The sequence below is a fragment of the Rhipicephalus microplus genome, chromosome 7 (assembly GCF_043290135.1).
Source record: "Rhipicephalus microplus isolate Deutch F79 chromosome 7, USDA_Rmic, whole genome shotgun sequence".
In the NCBI taxonomy this organism is placed as follows: domain Eukaryota; kingdom Metazoa; phylum Arthropoda; class Arachnida; order Ixodida; family Ixodidae; genus Rhipicephalus; species Rhipicephalus microplus.
Window position 1 is genome coordinate 54,229,637 of NC_134706.1, and position 26,548 is coordinate 54,256,184.

Here is a 26,548-nt window from a genome sequence, read left to right on the forward strand (position 1 = left end):
TCTCTCTACGGAATCGAACGCATCATCTGAAGTGATTTCAAGTGAGTGCTTTGCAGTTCGCATCCACGAAGATCGACTTTCTGGCAGCGTTCGACTACCTCGGTGGGCCTATCAGCTAGGCTTACCAACATGCTCATCTACGAAACAGAGAGAGAGGAGCTTCCCTCCGCCGAAGCTCTCGACGATGATGAAAGCAGCTGGCGTCAAGTGTAGTCCAGGACCAGAAAGCCCGCTTCATGCCCGAAGAAATCGACGCCTGACATCAACACTTTGCAAGAAGAGTCACAGAAAGTTATTCCATTGACTGCCCCCAGACCCCCTCCACTTCCAGCGGACGACTACAAAATAGTTCTGCGAATACGTGGAGGCCTCAGCTGTGCTGACACTCCACTTCCGAAGCTCATCCATTCCATCCTGAAAGCAGCAGCGCTCAGAAGCTCTCTACATTACCAATACCGCATCAACACTGTAAGCAACATTTTGCTCATAAGCACCACCAGACTCGGCACGCACCGAAGCATACCACCATATTGAATCCGTCATGATGGACGAGTGCAGCTTTGAAGTGGTCCCCCACATTACCGATTCATCGAATACCTGCCGAGGGGTCATCCGTAATATTCCTATAGAACACACATCTGAAACCATCTTGTCAAGTCTGTTGGACTATGACAGACTAGGCCTCATCCTGAACGGATGTGGCATGGGTTCCACAACGTCCGTCTTGGTCACCTTCAGAGGTACGTGCGTGCCTTTCTACATAAGTTATCGGGGCGGCATCACCAGATGCGTACCCTATCGTCATAAGACGGAAGCCGGTAATCTCTGTCGCATGCTTGGCTACAGACCAGACGTATGCCCAGACACTCCTCAGCCTTTATGTCCAATGTGTGGAATTCGGAACCCACTCCTTGATCACGAATGTGAACCTAAGTGTGTGGTGTACAACAGTGACCACCCCACCGGCTCGCCCCGGTGTGCACAGCTCTACAAGCCCAAACCAAAGCACGCACCCTCAACTTTCCAGCAAGATGCACCTCCATTCCCCGAACCAAGCCTATTTTTCAAGAACGCTCCTAGAGGACGCTCACTCAGTATCACAAGACAGCAAAGCCAAAAAAGCCGCAGCTGAGCCGAAGCCGCAACAAAAGCATTCATCAAGACCCCAGCCCTCGGACTAGCCCTGGACACGAGGTGAGCTGGGCTGATGTAGCCTCCCCTGAAAGCTCCATTCAAGAGCAGCTCAAACTATTGCAGGATGAGATGGCTAAATTAAGGGCGGAAAATGCAAAATTACGCCTAGAGCTTCAGTCCTTCAAACAACCATCTACCTCCCCACAACTCCCCGCCTCATCTTTCACCCCTACGCCGATCTCACCAGCACCAGCTCCTCTCTCAACCACCCCTATAGCTAGACACCCTGCTCAACCATCTGCGCAAAAACGAAAAGTCTCTACTCCCACATTGTCATTCGATGAGCGAGTAGACGAAGTCGAAGCGAAACTAGAAAAGGTTGACAAAGAGAAAGAAAAAGTAACCAAACTTCAGGAAAAACTAGACAACTTTATTACTTTCTCCACAGGTTCCTTGTAGAAGCTACATGAATCCGCGGCCTCGATACAACAAGCCATGTTAGCGATGCGACAAACATTAGATAGAGTCACGCACTGGATCGACACGGTCCACTCTAACCATCCAGAGTTTGCCCAACCTAAGCCAAATCAACTTGGCGAAAATGGCTCCTCGCAACCGCACTGAGCTTTGCGTATGGCAATAGAACTGCAGGTGGTTTCGACGAAAAAAGGCAAACCTCCTGCAGTACATCAAATTACAAACTACCCCTCCCCCAATCATTGCGTTACAAAAAACAAATGGTGTAGTGCAGCTGCTGAGTTATAGAACGCATCAAAACCCGGCTGATCCCAAACCGAACACTGCTGTCTTAACTCGGAAGCACGTTACAGTTACCTATTCAAAATCTGCTTACATCGACATTGAGCACTACTTTCTCCAAATACTACCTGATAAACTTAACTCGCCATTCTTATATATTCTTAACGTATATAGTAGACCAAAAGACCAAGAACCGCTTCGATTTCCTATTTGCCCGAGCTACATCTTCGGCAGGCAAACACACCCTCCTCATAGAGAGGGATTTCAACACCTCCCACCCAGCGTGGGGTTACACTGCATCTACACCGAAAGGTAGAGCCCTCTGGTCCCATATTCAGGCACATTGTTTTACGCTGCACAATGACCAGGAGGAGCGTACTCGTTTGGGGAACAGTGTGAACAAAGATACATCCCCCGATCTTACCCTCACTCACAATGCCCCCAAAATGGTTTGGACTAACACCCGAACTAATCCTGGCAGTGATCATTACAATATTAGCATTAGTTTACATATAAAACGCACACCCCTTGCACCTAAACCACTGATGCTCACATAATTGCACAAATTTAGAGAGACCCGCAACAGCACCGCTCCCTCACGTATTGCATACCTTACAGAGTGGGCTCAACAGCTTCAAAATAATGTTGAAATTCACACGAGAACTCTACTCCCCGACACCCCGATAACTACTCTCGACTCCAAGCTTCTCCATATGTGGGAAGCAAAACAGTCGCTTCTGCGACGGTGGAAACACCAGCGCCATAACAGGAAACTCTGCATTAAGATAGCGAAGCTAGATCAACAAATCTAGCGATACACGATTCAATTGGCGGCCCAACAATAAGGTCATCTTTGTGAAGGAATGCGTGACCACTTCAGTAATAAACGAACGTGGCAACTTCTTAGACATCTGCTAGACCCCAGCACTTCTCACGCACGACACTCTCACGCTATCACTAAACTGTTACACGAGCACAGTGACCATTTAGGACAGCTCTAGGATAACCTCCGCACGTTGCATTTACCTCAATTACGTAAGCATTCTATACCATCATACACAGGGAAACCTAATGAGTCATTAGATGCGCCGATAACGGAAGCGGAAGTTAGACACACCCTCGCAACACTCCGTATCACGTCGGCTTCAGGCCCAGACCGCATTAACAACAAATTACTTAGAAATCTTGACCCTATTTCTATTAAAGCTTTGACTGAGTACTTTAACGACTGTTTTGACACGGGCACCCTTCCAACTTTGTGGAAAGATGGCAGAGTCATATTTATACCTGAACCGAACAAAGCTCCCTTGGTAGAAAATCTGAGGCTCATTTCCTTACCACCGTGTCTCGGAAAGACTATGGAGCATGTCGTGCTTGCATGCCTCCAGAGACGCGTGGAGGATAATGGACTACTGCCTCCAGAAATGATTGGTTTTAGGGCCTTACTTTCAGCGCAAGATGCGATGCTTCGCCTTCAATGCGACATCATAACTCCTAACCAGAGCGACGTTACTCAGGCAACCCTTGGTCTGGACATACATGGATCATTCAATAATGTAGCCCACTCAGCTATATATGCTGGCCTCAACTGCATTTCTGGTGGCGCTAATATGTACTCTTACATCAAAAGCTTCCTCACAGACAGGACAGCTACATTAACATTAAGACCAGAACGTTGCTCGCCCTATACACTAGGCAGCTTCGGAACACCTAAAGGGTCAGCGCTCTCTCCAATCCTTTTTAACCTGGCTATGCTACCGATACCCAACGCTCTTCAACGTATGCCTGACTTGAACTTCTCCATTTATGCCGATGATATCACCTTATGGGTGAAAAGAAGCCCAGATGGACACATTCAAGACACCCTACAAACAGCTGTAGATGCAATAGCAGCACTAACATCTCAGATGAATCTCTATTGTATTCCGAGTAAATCAGAGTTGCTCCTTCTACCAGCTCATCGTCGGAACAAACACATTCCAATGATCAAAGCTCACATAAATCGGTGCCTCATTGCTAGAGTATCACGCATTCGTGTGCTAGTTTTATATCCAAAACAACCGACTTAATAAGCACACACTCGAAGCTTTACGCAATACCGTTGAAAACAGCCAAAGAATAATAGGAAGAATCTCATGGAAAAATTGAGGGCTTCGAGAGGCAGAGCTACTTCGCATATTACAAGCTTTTGTGATTAGTAAAATCACATATACCCTACTTACCTTCACCTTAAATTAGCAAAGGAGGAATCGGTAAACACCCTCCTGCGCAGAGTTTACAAATACGCGCTAGGCATTGCAATCAATACTTCTAACGCACTACTCCAGCAGACAGGAGTCATTATTACCCTATGTGAAATCCGTGAAGCCCATTTAACAGCTCAATACGCAAGGCTCGAGACCACTAGCGCAGGTCGCCACATTTTATCGTCTACACGAATTAACTTCACCTCACTCACCAATGCTAAATACAACATTCCCCAAAACTTGCACAAACAATTACTCATACCACCCCTTCCTAAAACATGCATCCAACACATCACACTGAGCGTGGAACCCAAATAGCAAAAGCTCCCCAGAAAAAAATGCATGGAGCCAATGACGTGCTCTATGTCGATGCGGCAGAATACCCATTCTCCTAATCCTATGCCCTCTCTGCTGTCGACTATAACGGCAAGACGCTCACAACGGCATCCGTCACTGTCAACTCTTCGGAAGAGGCAGTGAAGGCTGCCATCACTTTAGGTTTATCCATCCCCAATATCACTTTGATTGTAAGTGACTCCAAAACTGTCATACGCAACTTCAGCGCAGGTCGCATCGCATCAACTACCCTTTCAATTCTTAAGAAACATCCTCCCACGCAAGACGTTGCTCTCATATGGACGCCCGCGCATGCGGGGTTGGGTGGACACGAGGTGGCTCATACCTGTCCTCGAGGAATGACCGGCCAAGCGCAGGCCTCTGATTGCGCCTTAGACCACGCGGCCTTTTTCAGCGCGAGAGATCGTCTTTTGAACTTCCAAGATATAACAAATCACTACCGCCTACAGTGCACTATAACCCCCCCCCCTCCTTTACATCATGGAGCTTCGCGGTAAGATGAAATACTATGGCACCAGTTACAGACCCGTACGTTTTCTACCCCATCTTTTCGCCATCTTATACACCCTGCGATATACCCCTCCTCTTTGTGTATTTTTTGTCAACAAAAAGCTAACCTAGACCATATCTTGTGGGGGTGTACTCGAAACCCACCACCTAATTCTCTACACATTAATAGTAAGGAGCAGTGGGAGGCTGCTATGTGCAGCTCGGCGCCCGAGGTCCAGGACCAGATCTTGGATTGAGCCAAGAGGCTAGCGGAGACCTACGCTGGGTAGGCTCCTCTGACACTCCACCACCGCACCTTTCCCTCTTGGGATAAATAAAGTTTTGCTCCTCCTCCTCCCTTTCAGTGTGCTCGAGGCACGGCCGCTAGATGAACACGCGGCGTAGCAGTGTCTTAGTTGCCCGAGCGTCTGGCACATCCAGTGCGCCGGCTTTCGCATTCAAAGTTTCCTGCTGGACATGACATGTAACATGACACGCATGTCAGGATTATCTGTCCGCACCTGTCTTATATTTCGTCATTTATTGACATAACGTCACACGGAATTTGGTATATGTGGAGCTAGCACAACTGCAGCGAGTGCGTCAAGCAGGGCCCAATATACTCCATTGTAGCGTTGACGCGCGCGCACGTTGGGCACAGCGACGCTACGTTAGCAAAACGCGAGCAGGCCACGCATGACCACCGTCCGTCGGCGGCGCGGCCCGACGGCAACCGGCGCGAAATGCCACTTGATGCATTTCGCGCCGATGCGTTACCCGGACAGCACTGCCTTTTCGTGCTCTCGTGTCCGAGGGACGAAGGATGCGCTGAAACGTGCATCTGTCAAAGCGACGCAGCGCGGCGCGCGCCTCCGAGTATATGGCAGGACCGACGCTTGGCGTGGCAACGCCAACGTGACGCAACGAAATTTAACGATGGCGAGCACGCGCAGCGCGTCACGTCGAAATGTATTGGCGCCTTGACTACGGCATGTGGTCATGTTGTTACATGACACGCATTTCATGTTTCTTATGTTTGCACCACTATCATACTTTCGTCAGCCATTCACGTCCCGTAATACCAAATTTGCCATAAGTGATGCTAGCGGAACGGTCGCCAGCGCATTACGAGCGTGGCAAGTAGTCATGTTGTTACATTACGCGGCATCTCATGATTATCATGTTTGCACCAGTCACTTACCTTCGTCATCCATTTACGTTCCGTAATACGAAAGTTAGTATAAGTAAAGCTAGCGAAACAGCCGCGAGCGCATCATGAGCGTGGCCTGTAGTCATGTTGTTGCATGACACGCATGTCATGATTTTCATGTTGGGGTCTGTCGCTTGTGTTCGCCATGCAATCATGTCTTCTTACCATAACAGTTTTGCAACAGGCCATGTGAACGAAACCGCAGCAAGAGCTGCAGGATCATGAAATGTAAATCATGACATTCATAACATACATATCATGATTCTTATGTTATGACTAGTCAATTATGTTCTTAATACAGTCATGTTATGCCACACCAAGTTTCGTATCGATACCATTATCGAAACGGCCAGGAGAGCTAAATGTCATGGCGGCAATATATATATATATATATAAATATATATATATATATATATATATATCTACTATATATATATATATATATATATATATATATATATATATATATATATATATATATATATATATATATATATATATATATATATATATATATATATTGCCGCCTACATATACATGTGAATCCTGGCCGGATCCTGGCAGTTATCCGGCAAGTTATCAGCAAGTTATCTTTTTACCCACTTTTCTTCATATTTACTATACAATTTGGTCTAATATCTTCCCCTATACTTTCCTTGGCTATATTGTCTGTTAGATCTCATTAATATTGCCGCATGTTGTTAGGCACCTGCCGAAGTCCTGCGCCGGTTCTTGTTGCTTTGAATTTTGCCACACCAACGGACAAGCCAAACGCGCCAAGCTATAAACGCGCCATGCAACGCTGGCTGCACGTGTCACCACATCACGCGCTGGACAAGGAACGCTGGCGATTTTTCGAGGAGCAGCTCAAGGCGAGACGCAAGAGAAGTTGACGAGGTTTTGACCAGTGAGCTCACAACCTTTGTGTATTTAGTTGACGGGCACAAGTTCGCCATTAATAAATAGCTGTTTCAGCTTCCGGCACTGTATTTGTTCGTTACAAACTGGTGGAGGTGCTGGGTATGATTCCAAGCCCATCTCAGCATATGGAACATAGCCCAGAACCCCGAAGGTTGGAGCCAGCGCTTTTGACTCCCGTACACCAACGAACGAGTAGTCGCCTACGAGGTGAGCAGCCCGAGTTTGGTGCCCTCTTCGATTCTTCGAGACCAGCGGAGGACGTAAGTTCCGGAGCCCCTGCAATGGCCATCTAAGTGACTTCATTTCCATCGCATATCGTCATGGACACGCCCCGCATACCAGAGGTATTTCAGGGTGATATTTTCGAGGATTCCGAGGACTGGCTCGACGGTTTCGAACGCGTAGCCAGACTGAACGGTTGGAATGAAGACCGGAAACTTCGCTACGTCTACGTGGCACTGCAAGATTCTGCACGTACGTGGTTCGAAAACCACGAAGCGTCCTTATTATCGTGGGATGACTTTCGAAGAGAGTTTCTTGCTACGTACCCAAACACGGACCGCAAAGAAAAGGCAGAGGCCGCTCTTCAGACGCGAAACCAACGGAACAACGAGAGCGTCGCCATGTACATTGAAGACATGTCTCGACTGTTCCGCCGGGCCGACCAAAACATGGCTGAGGAAAAGAAGTTGCGGCACCTGATGCGTGGAGTGAAGGAGGAGCTTTTTGCAGGCCTGGTGCGTAATCCACCGCGCTCTCTTGCTGAGTTCAGATCAGAGGCGACCATGATAGAAAAGACCCTGCAGCAGCGCGCGCGCCAATACAACAGGGACGTGAGCGTCTCACCCGTTAGCGCGGCATCGACAACCCTCACGAGTAACATTGATCTCTTGCGTGAAATGGTGAGGGCTGTCGTAAGGGAAGAACTGCAGAAAATACACATGACTCAAGCTCATCCAGTGATGTCTTCACTTGCCGACGTTGTGCGCGAAGAAGTGTGGCAAGCGGTTCTACAACCACAACCTCAGGTACTACAGCGCGCACAACCGGAGCCTCCGCCTCAGTTGTCGTACGCGCAAGCTGTACGACAGGACCTCGGACGCATGAATCGGACGGCTGCGACTGCTGTGATGCCTCCGACGTTTTCTCCGAGTACGCCACTACCAATCCCGGAAGCAAGACCACGTAAGAGCGATGTATGGCGCACTGTAGACCGGCGGCCCCTCTGCTACCACTGCGGAGAAGCAGGTCACCTTTACCGGGCGTGCCAGTATCGTCGAGCGGGACTGCGTGGTTTTCCAGCCAATGCACCATGCCCACGGAACGGTGAATGGCCCTACGAAATCGAAGAATACTTGTCTTCACGCTATTCACCTCAAGACACGCAACAACGGGAGTCGCGTTCGACAGCACCGATGCGCTATCGGTCGCCGAGCCCTCGTCCGTCATCAAATCTCCGAAGAACACGTTCACCTAGCCCGCGGCGGGAAAACTAGAGCCAGCGACCTCTGGAGGTAAGGCCGCTGATATACTGACAACTGAAGACCCTCCATTGTTAGCCCGACAGGACGGTGGCAGTTACGCAACGACGGTCAAGTGCAGTAGTAGCGACGTTACCTCCGAGATATTAGTCACGATCGACGACGTCGAGGCCGTTGCGCTAATAGACACTGGTGCAGACTATTCCGTTGTCAGTATTGCTCTCGCACAGAAGCTTAAGAAGGTGATGACTGAGTGGACCGGACCTCAGATACGTACCGCTGGAGGGCACTTAGTTAGTCCCGCAGGGTTATGCACCACAAGGTTAGGAATAAGAGGATTTGTGTATGTTGGCAGCTTTATTGTGCTTCCTGAGTGCTCCCGGGAACTGATTATAGGCATGGACTTTTTGCAAACAAACAATGCAGTCATTGACTTGCAAGAGTCCCAGGTTTCGTTTTCTACGGAGGATGCCATCGCCTTCTGTCATGCGGAGAAACCAATCGTTCTACCTCTCCGCATTGTGGACGAAGATGTAACCGTGCCGCCACGTTCCAGTGTGACCGTTCTTGTGAGGAGTGAAGTTCTTCGTGACTGTGACGGATTAGCTGACGGAAACATCGGACTGCTACTAGAAAAAGGACTATGCGTGCAAGAGCCCTGGTGAGCCTTCGTGATGGATGTGCGTATGTCCTATTAACTAACTTTCGAAATGAGCTGCAGCCTGTTGCGAAGGGAACATCCGTAGCATCGCTGCATGAGTACGTGCAAGTCTCAGATGTTTGCACTCTTGATAAAGCTTCAGAGACAGTAGATAACGTACTCCAGTCAGTAGACATTGACAGAGAGCTCTCGTCATCTCAGAAGCAACAGATTGCTGACCTCATCAGAGAGTTCGCCGAGTGCTTCTCCACCACGTCGAAAGTCGGACGTACTCCCGTCGCAAAGCACCGTATCGTGGTCGAAGAACACGTGAGACCTGTGCATCAGCACCCATACCGAGTAGCGCCAAAAGAAAGGGAAGCCATCAAGAACCAAGTGCAGGAAATGCTCAACGATGATGTAATCCAGCCATCCAACAGTCCGTGGGCATCACCGGTAGTGCTAGTCAAAACGAAGGACAACACTCTGCGGTTTTGCCCCGACTACAGAAAGCTGAACCAAGTCACAAAGCGTGATGTTTACCCACTTCCACGGATCGATGATGCCTTGGATAAGTTACGCAATGCTCACTTCTTTTCATCATTGGACTTAAAAAGTGGATATTGGCAGATCGAGGTGGACGAACGAGATCGCGAGAAGACGGCGTTTGTGACCCCAGACGGACTATACGAGTTCAAAGTGCTCCCTTTCGGTCTGTGCTCTGCTTCCGCTACCTTCCAGAGGATGATGGACACTGTGCTCTCCGGACTCAAGTGGCAATCGTGTCTCGTCTACCTCGACGATGTAGTGGTTTTATCTTCCACCTCGAGCAGCACATCCACCGACTGAGAATAGTACTGGATGCCGTTCGGGTGGCAGCACTGACCATCAAACCGCAAAAGTGTCACTTTGGATTTCGTCAGCTTCGGTTCCTCGGGCACATAGTTAGCGCGGAAGGCGTCCGCCCAGACCCGGAAAAGATTGCAGCAGTTGAAAATTTTCTGAAACCACAAGACAAAAAGGCCGTCAGACGATTCTTGGGGCTTTGTGCCTACTACAGACGCTTTGTTGAAAACTTTGCTAAGGTCGCTGAGCCTTTGACACGGCTAACGAAAGAAAGTGTACCATTCTCTTGGCGGGATGAAGAAGAAGCGGCTTTCTCAGAGTTGCGACGCCGTTTGCAGTCTCCTCCAATACTTGCCCATTTTGACGAAGAGGCCGATACAGACATACATACCGACGCGAGTAACGTTGGCCTCGGTGCCATCCTCGTTCAGTGGCAGAATGGAGAAGAAAAGGTCATAGCTTACGCGAGCCGCACTCTATCAAATGCTGAGTCTAATTACTCAGCGACAGAGAAAGAGTGTCTCGCAGTTATATGGGCCATCAGCAAGTTTCGCCCATACCTCTACGGCAGACCGTTTCGAGCAATCAGTGATTGTCATTCTTTGTGTTGGCTGGCAAACATCAAGGACCCTTCAGGAAGACTTGCTAGATGGAGCCTGCGTCTGCAGGAACACGACATCACTGTGGTCTACAAGTCTGGTCTCAAGCACAATGACGCGGAATGCCTGTCTCGCGCACCTGTTGAGTCTCCATCATCTGACCAAGAACAAGACATCCCATTTCTTGGAGTTCTGAATGTGTCGGAGATGGCTCGTCTTCAACGAGAGGACCCGGAACTACGCCCGCTTATCCAATACTTGGAGGGTCACCAAATTAAGGTACCACGAGTTTTCGTCCGCGGTTTGACATCCTATGTCCTCCGGAACGACGTCCTATACAAGCGCAGCTTCGTTAACACCGGTGAGACGTTTCTGCTTCTTGTACCATCATCACTGCGAGCAGACATCTTAGAAGCGTGTCATGACGACCCATCGGCTGGCCATATGGGTAGTAGCCGCACTTTGGCCAGAATTCGCCGGAAATATTATTGGCCGAAATTAAGGGATTCGGTGCACCATTATGTTAAGTCGTGCCGCGATTGCCAGAGACGTAAAATACCACCATCGAAACCAGCGGGTCTGTTGCAACCAATAGAGCCACCAAAAGGGCCATTTCAGCAAGTGGGAATGCATTTGCTTGGTCCATTTCCTCTCTCTTCATCGGGAAAGCGCTGGATTGTTGTAGCAACAGACTACATGACTCGATATGCTGAGACATCACCTCTCGCGAAAGAAACGGCGAACGAAGTAGCCCAGTTTTTCGTCATTCAGATTGTACTACGACATGGCGCACCACAGGTTGTCATTACAGACAAAGGAACAGCATTTACTGCCCGTTTGATGCAGTCTGTAATGAAGCTCACCCACACCGATCATAGAAGGACTACAGCATACCATCCGCAAACAAACGAATTAACCGAAAGGCTCAATAGAACTCTCGCCGACATGATCTCAATGTATGTGGACGTTGAGCACCAGACATGGGACAGTATTTTGCCTTATGCAACATTAGCGTATAATACAGCAGTACAAGAAACGACACACTTCACGCCATTTCAACTTGTTTATGGTCGGACGGTCACAACGACCTTAGACGCGATGTTACCTGTCAACGATTCGAATGAGAGTGACCCACACATCAGCGACTACATAGAAAGGGCAGAAGAGGCACGACAATTGGCAAGACATTGTATCATTTTGCAACGAGACTCCAATACAACTCGCTATAATCTGAAGCGGAGAGACGTACAGTACAACCCCGGAGACAAAGTGTGGGCGTGGACGCCTGTACGCGCACCTGGCCTATCGGAAAAACTGATGCGGCGCTATTTCGGCCGTTACAAAGTACTTCGCCAGTTAGGCACGCTAAACTACGAAGTAATTCCTGAAGGGCAAGTGTGCTCAACCCGACGCAGGAATCGCCCAGAACTCGTACATGTAGTACGAATGAAACCGTACTACGAAAGGCACTGAACGAGACAACTGATAGATGTGCTCAAACATCAGATAAATACTCCTTTACAAAACTGTTCGACGTCAGCGTACGCATCGGGACGATGCGTTTCAGGAGGGGGACTAATGCCGCATGTTGTTAGGCACCTGCCGAAGTCCTGCGCCGCTTCCTGTTGCTTTGAATTCTGCCACACCAACGGACAAGCCAAATGCGCCAAGATATATACGCGCCATGCAACGCTGGCTGCACGTGTCACCACATCACGCGCTGGACAAGGAACGCTGGCGGTATGCGCCAAGCTATAAACGCGCCATGCAACGCTGGCTGCAGGTGTCACCACATCACGCGCTGGACAAGGAAAGCTGGCGGTTTTTCGAGGAGCAGCTCAAGGCGAGACGCAAGAGAAGTTGACGAGGTTTTGACCAGTGAGCTCACAACCTTTGTGTATTTAGTTGACGGGCACAAGTTCGCCATTAATAAATAGCTGTTTCAGCTTCCGGCACTGTATTTGTTCGTTACAATATTGTGTGAAAACACGAAAAAACGAGCCCTTAGGTATACACTCTTAAAAATATATATATATATATATGTATATATATAGATATATAGATAGATAGATACATAGAGACGCTCAAAGTCACCGAAGTTCGCTAAGTAATGCTTCGCATTTTAAAAGACATGTCTTAATCACTCGCGTGTCCACAGGCTTTTGTCAAACACGCTAAGTGGCCTTCAAATTGTCGCCCTCGCCGTCACTGTTCCATTGACATAAAGACGGCGAACGGAGACAATTTCTTGCATTTGCACCTGGGAGTGTTCGAAGAAGAAGTTAAGAAATTTACCATTACGAAGATCAAGATTGAGCAGAAAAAAATTGTTCGCTACGTGGTATCGAAGCAGTTCTATTTTTCACACCGAAAAAAAAAAGAAACACGTTATTTATAGCATCGTTGAAACGAACTAAAAAATATCTAGTTTTTTCTTTGCATTCATCAAGTGCACCCTACTAACGCCTACTCATAAAGAACATGTGTGAGTTTACCTTTCAATCCGAAAGACATTTCGTTTTTTATAGGAAAATAATAAAGCTAAATATTTCATATGAAAAGTGAAACCAGCCATCAACACAGGGGATGCTAGAAAACGTGATTTCGCCAGCGAGTCTTCCTCGGTATCTGTATCAGTCTGCTGATCGGTCCTTCAGAAGTAATACTGCTGCTTCCCACCAGCTGTTGCTAATCGAACGTTTGATATTGAATCACTACTGACTTAGGCACCATTTGAAGACCTCTTTCAAAGCTTACGCTTTTATTTGATTTCAGCAGCTTTTGCAGACTTAGAACAACATTATATTCTGTTCCCACCACGTTTGTCTGCATGACTGTCATGTGACAACGGTTGTGTTTCCTCTTTCTAGTTTTGCGTGTCGAAACTTATCTTATGGGAAATGAACATTGGTCTCGCCGCCTACGATGTGAACTATGACCACGGCACCAGTGCCGACCCCTCCAGTTTGTGTGACCCCAAAATCACGAAGGTTGGCAACTTCTCTCGACTTTACGTAATTAGGAAACTCAAGGATATTTTCCTGAAACACGACAACCACACTAAGAAGTTGGACAATTGCGTCAACGAAGCTCTCGGTTAAGGTACGTGCATGATTCGCTACCAATCGAACACTTTGCAGTGTTTGATCGGTAGCGTTACAATATCCGGGATTGAAGAACATCATTAAATTGATAGCATGGACAGAAGACAGCCATGCACACATCTTCCACACACACCCGTATAAATGTTTATATATATATATATATATATATATATATATATATATATATATATATATATATATATATATATATATATATATATTTGTGTGTGTGTAACGACCACGGCCAATCACTAATTAGACAACCCCTATATTTTATATTGCTTCATTGTCTCTTAGTTCCTAGTAACACTGTGTCTAACAAAGAAAACTAGAACATAAATTTACGCTTATCACTCAGTACGTGCTCACGGTCTAGTTGGTCAGTTATTACTGCATATGGCAGCACACACCAGGTGACACAAGAAACACGCAAACAAAGGGACGACAAAAGCACTGAACATCAACTGATTTTTTATACGCGATAGAATCGCTCAAAGTACTCAATGCGTTCGTTGTTCGCACAGACGCATGCCTAGTGCAACAATCAAAAACAGGGGCACTTAATTATGTTGATCGTTACCCTAGACGCCCGTAATGTGTGAACAACGCATGCGTCGACTACATATAGCGTTTTTATGGCGTAATAGAAATCAGTTCAAGTTCAGCGTTTGTGTTGTCCCCTTGTGGGCGTGTTCGTTGTGTCATGGCATGCGCTGCCATATGCCTTGATTGGACGCTAAGTGGCACCATAAATTCATGTTCTTAATTGCTCAACAGACAAAGTAGTTGTAATTGATTGATTGATATGTGGGGTTTAACGTCCCAAAACCGCCATATGATTGTGAGAGACGCCACAGTGAAGGGCTCTGGAAATTTCGACCACCTGGGGTTCTTTAACGTGCACACAAATCTGAACACACGGGACTACAACATTTCCGCCTCCATCGGAATTAAGCCGCCGCAGCCGGGATTCGATCCCGCGATCTGCATATCAGCAGCCGAGTACCTTAGCCGAAAGTAGTTCTAAAAAAGAAGCCCTTCCAGAAAAGGGTTTGTGGATCTCCTCTTAAGCAACGTCTCAATTTCGATAGAAAAACAGTCAGTCAGTCAGTCAGTCAAGAGCTTTATTAAATGGTCCTGTGGATTTTAATCCACCAGGGTGGCCACGAGTGACAATCTGGCAGGCGCTACTGTAGGCAACGCCCGAGTCGGGGGGGAACAGAAAAACCGTTGTTACTGTTTAACAATGGGCTCTATGAGTAACCAATAAATCACGATTTTTCAGCAAAAGCCGCAATAGGATCACCATAAGGGCCGTTTTGGTTTAGCAGTTTTCATGGCAGCCACCGCTAAGGTCCATAACCACTATCGCTGTAAATAAAAAAAATCAGAACGAAAAATTCCCAGGACCAAACGCACTTCACACCAGCCTCCACTTCGTGGTCACCCACTATTCTATCATGCACAGCATGCCGGTACTATCAAATTCCTTTGAAAAGAGTCCCTGTACAGGCGTTCCGTGGGAAGAGAAACCTGTTAACTTGCGCAATATCGCATAGTAGACGACCAATTAGCCAGGCGGCATACAATCTGGATTCGGTAACAAGGCGTCACACAACACAAATAGCGCAGCGAGTGAGTCGTTGAATGCTTTAAACTCAATAAAAAAGGCTGAGCTGAAATTTCTTGTACTCATCAGCCACACCGTCAAAATAAGTGCTCGTAATGCTTTGCAAATGCCTAGAGGGTAGCACGCTTCTACGCAGAATGACGAATGGCCCAGTGGGTTCTTCTCAACATGACAAATATTAGCAGTTAGGGCGTAGCTAGTACCTTTCAACTGTCCTTGTATTAGTAGCCCCCCCCCCCCCTTCTTCCCGAGAGTTTGAAACGAGTACTTAAGTGTCACTCTTTCAGTTTTCGCTGTAACTGTGCTGCTATTTCCGTGCAGGCCTTGCGTTCCCGTACGATTGAACGCCGCGTAACAAGCTAGATGTTATCCTCTGTTAGGGGTGGCACCACTGGGGCTTTGTCGCAAGTGTGCACCAGTTTTTTAAAGAAATATTAAAAACAGAAGCAATTAAAGCGTCAGGTCTAACAGCACTCCCGAAACCACACATTCCACTTGTAGTGAAACAATAATGAAAAAAAAGAACCGTATTTTTTATTTGATCAAATTCCTCAAATAAATCTTACTGAATCGGGAGTTTCCGAATTCATCGTGTGTCATAACTAGGTCATGATTTTATCGCTACAAACCTATTGAAGCATGATCTCCGAGGCCTTGAACTAAGGCGGCGGTCTTGTGACCCTAAGAAATATTAAAGCACGCTACTGAAGGTCAATTGCCAGACCTCTCGCAGGGACTGCGAAAGCTGGTTAGATGGCGAGAAATTTTCATCGAAGGGTTGACCAGTCTGGCCTGTCTCAAGCTTTGCAAATGAAGAAGCCTGCCGCACATTACATCATGGCCGTATCGGGGCTGCTTCATGTGTTTAGAAAAGATGTTACACGATTTAGAGCACTTGGTACTCTACTATGGGAGAGCTAGCAGCTGTCCCTGTTCATACTTTACGTAATAAACCTGGTAGTAACGCAGTTCATCGTCAAGTTACTAGCTATAGTTTAAGTTATATTAAACGATGTGCAACCGCTTGATATCCTTTGGAATCAGAGGCACTGTTGAGCGTGTTACAATGTCTACCGACAACGAAAACAGCCGCTGAATCTGCACACACCAGTGCTCACTTATCATTGTCCTCGTCCGCTGAGCAGAATTTCTCAAATTGGAAAACAAAAAGCGTCGATAACATGTTCGTGCGATATTAATTCCAGGAGCTTAACCCTACAATGACAAATCTGAATAATCCTGGTTTTTTTGTGTAAGTTTATAAGTTTGCAATATAGCACTGTATTTGAGTAGTCTTGCAAAGCATAATTTAGTCAATTTTTTCGTAAGAATGTGCTCTCATGCACAATGACATGATCTGGCCCATATGCACTTGATTATTGGTTGAATCTTTGCAGAAGTGCGGGAGTGTCGGTGGTCATGTGGTGATTTAGTGCAATAGGCCGTAGATATGTAAATATTCGCACTTATTCAATTACTCGTTATATATAGAGAAATGCTCTTGGCATTAGAACATCACTAGTACTGAAGAACCTCGCAATAATCAATGGAACTATTGAAATTCCGTCATTGAAGTTTTCAAATATTGTCAAGGTCGTTGCTTTCAGAGCTTGATCATCATCATAAATGTGTGAGTTGTTTAATTCCCATTGAATTAACAGGACTTGTGTTCTGCTTCTTTTTTTTTTCAGGTTGCACCACTGTGCGCCTAACTGGAGCAACTTCGTTAACTACCATGTCTACTGCGTCGTGTTATTTGACGAAAAACACTGGTGGATTATTTCTGAAAACTTGCTTAGTCATTTGAATGTCCGACTGTAGCAGAATAGGTCTCGATAGAACAGATACGGAAGAAATCACTATTCCGAACCTGTAATTCACGCAATGCCACAAACTGTAGTAGTTTGCCGATAGTTTAGATTGATGATTTTGTTTCGTTTATAGAATGCTTTCGCGATAATATTTTTATGCGTGTTTATCTTGTGTAGCGTGTGCTAACATAGAGATTTGCGGTCTCCTTTATTCATCTACTTTAAGCAGTGCTTTGCGTTCTTCGGTTGTTGTGTCGCTCAAACGACATATGGTCTCTCAGGGATTTTATATGAAACGTTTTTCTAATTACAAAAAGTTACAAAATAATAATAATGAAAGTTTCTTTACGATCTCGAACTTGTTGATTGCACCATTTGGAAATATAAATTTACAGACGTAATGTTACGACGCAGTGTAGAACAACCAATAATTTGAACTTTCAAACTCTAGCACATTTGCTTCATCTTCTGATTAAACGTCATATATTTCGGTTATTAATTGATGTGGTTGATGATTTTATATTTTAACAATTACCGTGTCATTGGAGATGGGGTACTACGTGTACTAATAAAGCCAATTCTTGCGTTGAGGTCCTTTTTGTATCTTCAGGACGCAGCGTCTGCCCAGAAAACAAATTCATATGTTTTTTTTCTTAAAAATACACGGGATGGGAAATATTAGTACAACAGAGCTGTACACCTAATTGTATTCCGCGATCAGTCATGACAAGTTACAAAATGTACAGCAAGAATAAAAATTGGTAACTAAAAACTATGAACACTCTATTTGTGTTCTTCGATAATTTTTTTCTTCTGTTTAAGACTTGAGAGTATACCTCAATAGCTACGTGTGTCTGACATACGGATTTTTTTTTCGCCCACAACTGCTTGGCTAGATATCTTCAAACATTTATGGCGATCGCCCTATCTCTAGTAATACCTATCAGATTCGCTGTACTATAGCATTTTATTTGGAGTGCTGAATGTTGATGCTTATGTACTGAAATTTACATATAAGGATGTAAGTGAGGAACAAACATGGTAGACGAGTCATGACATGAATAAAAAACCACACAAGTCCCGTTCGTCATGCCACCTTTATGGCTGAAACACCTTAGGGTCTATGCTTCTCTATTGAGTGCTAATGCATTGTCCGTAATTCTGCAGAGCACCTGCAAGGTACCCACAATACATGTACCGTGAGTCCGTCACGGCACGCAACTTTCATGATATAGGGATGCCCCCACTGTGCTACTCGTCATTCTGCTCATAATCGGGGTACCCGCAACACGTCTGTAGTGCATTACGTGCTTACGTGTAGTGCAGTATGTTTGTAGTGCATTACGGCTAATGACAATGAAGTTCCAAACGCCACATTACCTTGGTTTTCTTTCGTCACTCTCGTCAATTTAACAGACGTGAGCTATCAAAGCTACTTTTTTCAGAATCACCCGGTGTTTGGCCGATGCCCCAGCGTGGGTGTGTCCGTGGGTATTTCGCAGAGTCTCGGCGTACTATAGCGATGCCAAGAGACTCAGCGTGAAGGTTCGCTGAGTCTCTTTGCACCACTATAGTACGCCGTTACAATTGTATACGTGAGCGGTGCTTGTGTCCACCCTTGATTCGTAATGCATCCTATTACTGGCGCACAGCCTGCGTGAAAGTACGCCAATGATTTGGTGCCGCATGCTATAATGGCATACTGCATGAAAAAAAAACGCTGCTGTAGAGCGGGACAGCTGGCGTCGCGCTTGAGTAAACGCAATAATTATATATACTCGTACACCTTTACCGGACTCGTAGTTTTTCCTGCCGATTGCGATTGTATCTACCGCCGCCGTATCTCGGTATTTTTTTGTTGCGAATAAAAAAAAAAGTGCAATCAGGATTCACCACACCGGCACGATTGCAGCATCGTGTTGGAATCTTCAGAGGCAGTGCTTGGTAATATCTTCCTCTTGCTCTGGTTGTTTTTGCATCCTAAGATGGAGCAGTGGTATACCTAGACGACTTCCTATAAGCTAGCGCAGCGTGAACAGGTGCTTTTTTCACATTTTAAAGTCCCAGAGCTGTTGGTTGCCGTGCTAGCGAGGCGCACGCCTTGGCAGTTCCAAACAGATTAGGGCCTGTCTGGGAGCGAGGGGAGCAAGGGTATACCGCCAAAGATGCTTCGTTGTGAAATAGGCATGCTCGCGCCTATATATATATATATATATATATATATATATATATATATATATATATATATATATATATATATATATATATATATATATATATATATATATATATATATATATATATATAAAGACACAAGCATATACCGCGGATTTTCCAACTTCAGACTAGATCCCATGTATTAGCCACTAGTTTTACGTTTTATGCACCACAAGTAGCAATGATGAAGCCAAATGGAATGCATATCTCAACACAACATACGACATATTGGCCAACATTGTGTGTACTGTATGCCCACGTTATCACTAATTTAGACGGGTGAGTTGGCTGGTGGTGTACCTCTCCACTGGTTTGCCCCCTCGGCATGATTCACTTCGTGTAGGTTCGTGTAGGTTCGTGCAGTTTTTGTGTGTGACTGTTTACACCCACTCAATTCATGCCACATGTACTACGATAAGAAACAATATGGCCCTAACCTGAACTCGCTTATTTCACAGTATTGTGACCACTGGCAAGAATCCTCGACGAGGGCGTGTAAGTGACGTTTAAGTGGCTGAGCAGTTTATGCGAGCCGCTTGTTGTAGCTCGCCAACAAGCACCTATCTACGTCATGAACAGCCCGGCGCTGTGTTCGATTTCTTCTTAATCTGCTTTTCCCTCATTGCAAGCGCTCTTAGTTGTCCAGCGCCACATAAAATAACTCTGCTAGATGAGAAAGCGAGTAGGGAGAGAGAAGAAAAGTGACAGAAAAAGTGGGAAATAAAACAAAATGCATGGCAGAAAACGTTTCCTCCCGAGAAATGATTAAACCCGCGTAGCCACAATCTCAAGAGCCCATCGCAACCAGTCGCCTATATAGGCACACTGGGAGTGCGTAGTGCAGTCTTGTGTAGTGCAGTATACAAAGACTGTGGAAAGAGAAGTGAGAATCAGAAACGTAAGGGCGATGTGAGAAAGAGAAAACAGAGAGAAGGGAAGAGTATAGCATCGATAGAATGATATAAATACTTCACGCCTCAGGGTTATCGCATCCATCGAAAAGATAGGAGTAGTCGAGGCGGCGGAGTTGCAATCATATTGAAGGAAACCTTACAAGTTGAAAGATTAGCCGATATACCAGATCTTGAATGCGTAATTGTGAAAGTAGACACAGGCGATCTTAACTTCATAATCGGCGCTTTTTACCGCCCCCAAGGCACAGACGAAGCATTCTTTGATAAGCTTAATGAATTCCTTTGGATGGTCCACAGTTGCTCTAGTATTATAATAAATGGCGGTGATTGCAACGTTTCTTCAGTTATATGGGATACTGATTTTCCTGTACCGTCTTCAAATGCAGCGAAACGTTTAGTCGATATAGTCCGTTTTCATGATTTAACTAAACTAGTTAGGCAACCAACCTGCGTACAGAATGCTACTACTACAACTCTGGATCTTTTTTCGTTAGCAACAGCATGCTGCGTCGTGTGGCAGACACAAATGTGCTTGATAAAATATCCGATCACAAATTGGTTTACATGTGCATTATACTAATGACGTTTCAAAAGGCAAGAGGGAAGAACGCGTGGTGTCTGTCTTCTCGCACACAAAAGACGTAGAAATACTGGACACATTAGACTTACAATTTTCTCAATTCACTTTACTTTCTGAATGTAGTACTTGTACAGTTAACACCCTCCGGTGTTTCTTCAAAAACCTTGTGTTGCAGTGCGTTCTTGACTTTGTGCCAGAAAAAGTGAAAATAATAAAAAATGTTAGCCCATGAATTACTATGCCAGTTGTTCGTTTGGGGCGAAAGGCAAACAGGATCAGAAAACAGCATCGTCAGAATCCCACTCCGTCGACCATGCTTAAACTTAGTAACGTGCGTGAAGAATTAAAAGACAGTATCAAGGAAGCAAAAGATCAGTACTATAAAGTCATTTAAAAAAAATTTTTGCGGTCATCCCCAGCGAAATTCTGGCAGCATTTTGCCCCAAACAAGAAGCGTTTTCATAATCTATGGGTAAATGGGACTATCGTCACTAATAAAGAAACAATTGCAGAATCATTTAACATGTTTTTTGTTCAGTGTTTACTGATGACGATGGGGGAAGGCCATGTTCAAAAACGCTTCATGATATCTGTCACGGACGGCCATTTTTGTCGACCCCACGTCACAGCAATTAACGGGCGCCGTACTCCCCCACAGACCGTGGGAACGGCGGGTGCATGAAAGGGAGCCGAGAGGTGCAGAATGGGGTGCTCTTCTTCGAACGTCGCCGCAAACGTTTGATCCTTTGGTAACTGCGGCAGCGTCTGCAGGGTCGTGGAAGGCCGCGATGTACCCCAAACAAGGATTAGACTACGGGACACACCAGCTGAGAGTCAAACAGTCTGACCTTTTCCCACGGGGGAAATCGTGGAAAAACCTCTGGTGGCCAAGTCGTATGGCAACACCCCAACAGGTTGTCACTCTCGCTAGTTGAGGGTCCTCTCCATATTAAAAAGGGGTGGGGTCAATATATTTCGTGGGGGAAGTTTCTATCAATGAAACGCGCATGGTTGGACCCATGTAGAGGTCTCTTGTCCCCAAGGAAGAGAGCGAGGAGACACGAGGGGATTTAAGCGCAGGATTTTGCCCTGCTAGACAGACTAGTCGCTGACCAACATGGTGTTGAAACAGATCAACAAGTATCTCTTCTAGAAGTTTTTAGTGTGGCTCTGTATCGGCTGGCCACCAAAACTTAGCCGTTCGTCTAGTTGTGACGCGATATTAACGTCTACAACGTAGACATCCGGACTTCGCCTCGAGTTAGCTCAACCTGCCCGAAGTCACCTGCAAGCACTAGCCTCCCGGAGCCACCAGCGTTGCAACACCACCGACATCGCAGTCGTGCCAGAACTCTCTTCGACTTCTCGCATACGATTGTCGGGGACGCAACGCTGCCGGTCATCACACCTATACCTTCACCTGTTTATATCTTCTAACTTTCTCCTCCGTAGTTCTATTGTTGTTAGTATGTGTAGTTTGTAATAGTTCTCTCTCGTAAGCTGATTTATTGTTTTTTATATATTTTTAGTTGTATCAAGTGTTGATGTATTTTGTTAGTAGTTGTATTGAAGTGTTGTACTAGATCCCGTGTGCTGCAATATCACTACAGTAAAGTTTGTTTTGTTTTCTCACGTCTCTGATCTCTTCACTGTCTCTGCTCGCGCACGGAACGAACTAACCTGCTGTCATTCCCGTCGCCGACTTCGCGCTGGTGACGCTAGAGTGGCAGCTTGTAACAAAACTGGCGTCCGGGAGACAGGACGTTCCGTGCAAGAGTAAGACAGTGAGGGGTGAACGAAAACCGTGCGGACAGCGTGGTGATAGAGCCGCACAGTTGAAGTGGTTGCATCCTGCATATTATTGCGCTGTTTTTATAGTGGCATTATAGTGACAGTTTCAGTATGGAGTGTATGGATTTTCCTAAGTGGATCGCGCACGGTAATCAGTTAGGCGTCGAGGGCGCCGAACTTAGACAATGGGTTAAGGAGCAGCAGGAACAGGCGCAGGCGTTAGCCAGAGAAGAGCGGGCACTGGCCCGGGAGGAAAAGGAAAAAGAAAGGAAGAGAGAACGCGAAGAAAGGGTGAAAGAACGAAAAGCGGCAAGGGAAGCGGCAAGGGAAGCCGGAGAACGGGAAGTGCAGTTACTGCAATTAAAGATTCCCCTCAGTGAGAGTAACAGTGTGAGGCTGATCTCACAAAAAGCCAGTGAGGAGGAGATTGAAAACGCGGTAGAGACTTCAGAAAAAAAGAGAAAAGAAAGAGAAGAAAAGGAAGTAAGGGATAGAAAAGAGCGTGATCGAACACGCGACTTGGTGATCGAACAATTGGAACAGCAAAAACAAGGGAATGAGACAGAAATTTCAGCCATTTGTAAGTGTAGCTCAAGAGAAGTACGATATTCAAACAAGTGAGGAGCAGTCCAGAGCTATAGAGAAGGCTAGCACGTGTGAAGAGCGCAGCAGGTTCGAAGACAAACCGAATTAGAGAGCTGCGAATGGTGCTGCTCTGAGTATAGAGGCCGACAAAGGCTAGAGCATGTGCGAGGAGGTGATGTGCCAGTTAGATGGTAGCAAAACAGATAAAATATCTGTAGACAGGCTGGTACAGGCCTCAACTGAGATTGTCGCGACGGTGGAACTTGCAAACAATGTGGTAGTAGGCAAGGAAACCGGAGAAAGCTCAGGAGCAGCAGCCAAAGCAGAGGTTGAGAATAACAGTACAGTTGCCGACAGCTCCCACCCATTCGAGGTAGATTGTGTGAAGGAAAACTGCGGCACTGTTCTTGAGTGTGTTGAGCTTTCCACCAGGCTAGAGTGTGAAAGAGATGATTTTTTAGAAAATCATTTAGACTGCGTGGATTCGACAGCTGACGAAAATTGTGAGAGGGTTGACGAGCTAGAGTTGCGATCGGGAAGCTCCGAAAAGAGCCGCAAGAAGCGGCGCAGATGCAAGAGACGTCTTAAAGCCGCGCGCGAGAAAAAGGGTACTATGCGGGAAAAAGGCACAAATTCTTCTAGCGTGGCAAGTAGGACCAGAAGTTCTGCATCGGCTTCAAAGCCGGTTCGCATGCGTGCGAGGAGCCGCACCAAAAGTAGAAAGAACGCGGGTTCGCAAATTAAATTCCCTGGAAAGTGCCAGACTTCCCGTTCTATTAACATCATGGATAATGGTGCTACCTTGAGCTGTAAAACTACCGATGACACAACTCGAGGCCTGTTTCCTAACGGTGCAGGAAAAGTCGGTCGCAGACGTCGCCGTAGAGGAGTGAAAGGTACGCACGCGACAAAGCGAAGGCAAGAAGGAGGAAGTAAGCATCGGGGAGTACGAAAAGAGGGTAGCTCATCGGCCAGTTCAGCGAAGAGGCCTTTGTGGCGGGAAGTAAGGCGCCAGCGGCGAAAGGGTAGGCCACAGCGCGCATCCCAGCGACGGAATTTACGCTGGAGATCTAAAGTTTTGCGGGGACAGGATTGTCGAAGGGGTCCTAGAAGAAAGGCCGCAATAGCTAAACACCACACGGGAGCTAGCCCAAAGAAAGCATGGCCACTCGGTCCCACGCATCACCCGGGTCCCCTCCGCCAGATTGACCGAAGTCGCCTGAAATCGCGAATGATGCTTGACTGTGCCGTTCAACTGGTAGCACATACGCGTCGTTGCCTCGCAAGTTCTCGAATTCCGGCAAGACCGCGACCGCCGCATGTGCGATTGAAGTGAGGGACAGCTGGAAGCTGGAGAAAGTGTATTTTTAGTATTTTCTTTTTGCTTGGTGCATTGGTTGTTTTTAAATGTTGTAATGCACATTGAAGGATTTCACTACAGTAGAGGAGCGCACCTGTTGCGTTTTGTTTCGTAGTATACATTCGTGCAGTGTTTTCTGTATTGATAGCTGCCGTACGCGGCTATTTCTTTTTCTTGTTTGCATGGCGCATTGGTATTGTTGCTTGTAACTGAAGCTGGTATTCTAACAATTGTTTTTTCCCCTTTTGTTGTTACTTTGATGCACTTTGCCTATTTATGTTGTGTATGAGAGGGACAGTCCTCATGTCTCCTTTGTTGGTGGTGTTTTGTTCCTTGGTGTCGAAAAATTCCCCTCCGTGTGAGCCAATGTTATGAATAACATTCTGAAAGTGAGGGGCAATGTCACGGACGGCCATTTTTGTCGACCCCGGGTCACGGCAATTAACGGGCGCCGTACTACCCCACAGACCGTGGGAACGGCGGGCGCATTAAAGGGAGCCAAGAGGTGCAGAAGGGGGTGCTCTTCTTCGAACGTCGCCGCCGATGTTTGATCCTTTTGTAACTGCGGCGGCGTCTGCAGGGTCGTGGAAGGCCGCGATGTACCCCGAACAAAGATTAGAACAACGTGTAAGAACTACGGGACACACCGGCTGAGAACCAAACAGTCTGACCGTTTCCCACGGGGGAAACCGTGGGAAAACCTCTGGTGGCCAAGTCGTATGGCAACACCCCAACAGGTTGTCACTCTCGCTAGTTGAGGGCCCTCTACTAATTAAAAAGGGGTCGGGTCACTATATTTTGTGGGGCGAAGTATCCATCAATGAAACGCGCATGATTGGACCAATGTAGAGGTCTCTTGTCCCCAAGGAAGAGAGCGAGGAGACACGAAGGGGATTTAAGCGCAGGATTTTGCCCTGCTAGGCAGACTAGTCGCTGACCAACATGGTGTAGAAACAGATCAACAAGTATCTCTTCTAGAAGTTTTTAGTGTGGCTCTGTATCGGCTGGCCACCTAAACGTAGCCGTGCGTCTAGTTGTGACGCGATATTAACGTCTGCAACGTAGACATCGGGACTTCTCCTCGAGTTAGCTCAACCTGCCCGAAGTCACCTGCAAGCACTAGCCTCCCGGAGCCACCAGCGTTGCAACACCGCCGACATCACAGTCGTGCCTGAACTCTCTTCGACTTCTCGCATCCGATCCTCGGGGACGCAACGCTGCCGGTCATCACACCTATACCTTCACCTGTTTATATCTTCTAACTTTCTCCTCCGTAGTTCTATTGTTGTTAGTTTGTGTAGTTTGTAATAGTTCTCTCTCGTAAGCTGATTTATTGTTTTTTATATGTTTTTTAGTTGTATCAAGTGTTGATGTATTTTGTTAGTTGTATTGAAGTGTTGTACTAGATCCCGTGTGCTGCAATATCACTAGAGTAAAGTTTGTTTTGTTTTCTCACGTCTCTGATCTCTTCACTGTCTCTGTTTGCGCACGGAACGAACTAACCTGCTGTCATTCCCGTCGCCGACTTCGCGCTGGCAACGCTAGAGTGGCAGCGTGTAACAATATCCCACCAATAAGTGACCTTGAAATATCTGAGGAAGAAATCTTGTCTCTGCTTCTTAACATAGATTCCAAAAAGACGCCTGGTATTGATAGCCTACCTAACACGTTCCTTGTGAGGTATGCTGAATGGTGCTCGAAGTTTTTGTGCATCATTTTTCCGAAGTCACTGGCATAGCGCGCGCTTCCAGATGACTGGAAATTCGGAAAAATTATTCCTATACCCAAATCACCTAACACTTCTCTCGTCTCCGCCTATAGACTGATTTCCCTGCTTTGCTCATGTGCGAAGGTATTAGAACATATTATATTCA

The 26,548-nt window shown here is 46.4% G+C and overlaps 1 protein-coding gene across 2 annotated transcripts in view; it reads left to right on the top strand.

Moving 5' to 3' along the window:
- The window catches only part of LOC142766937 (uncharacterized), a 94,815-nt gene extending 76,998 nt beyond the window's left edge, over positions 1 to 17,817 (top strand). For both annotated transcript variants that reach the window (XM_075868129.1, XM_075868130.1), the window contains 2 exons: positions 13,553 to 13,784; positions 17,108 to 17,817. In XM_075868129.1, the coding sequence (XP_075724244.1) occupies positions 13,553 to 13,783 (231 nt within the window). In that variant the 3' untranslated portion in view covers position 13,784; positions 17,108 to 17,817. The remainder of the gene's footprint in view (positions 1 to 13,552; positions 13,785 to 17,107) is intronic.
- Positions 17,818 to 26,548: the final 8,731 nt, after the last annotated feature.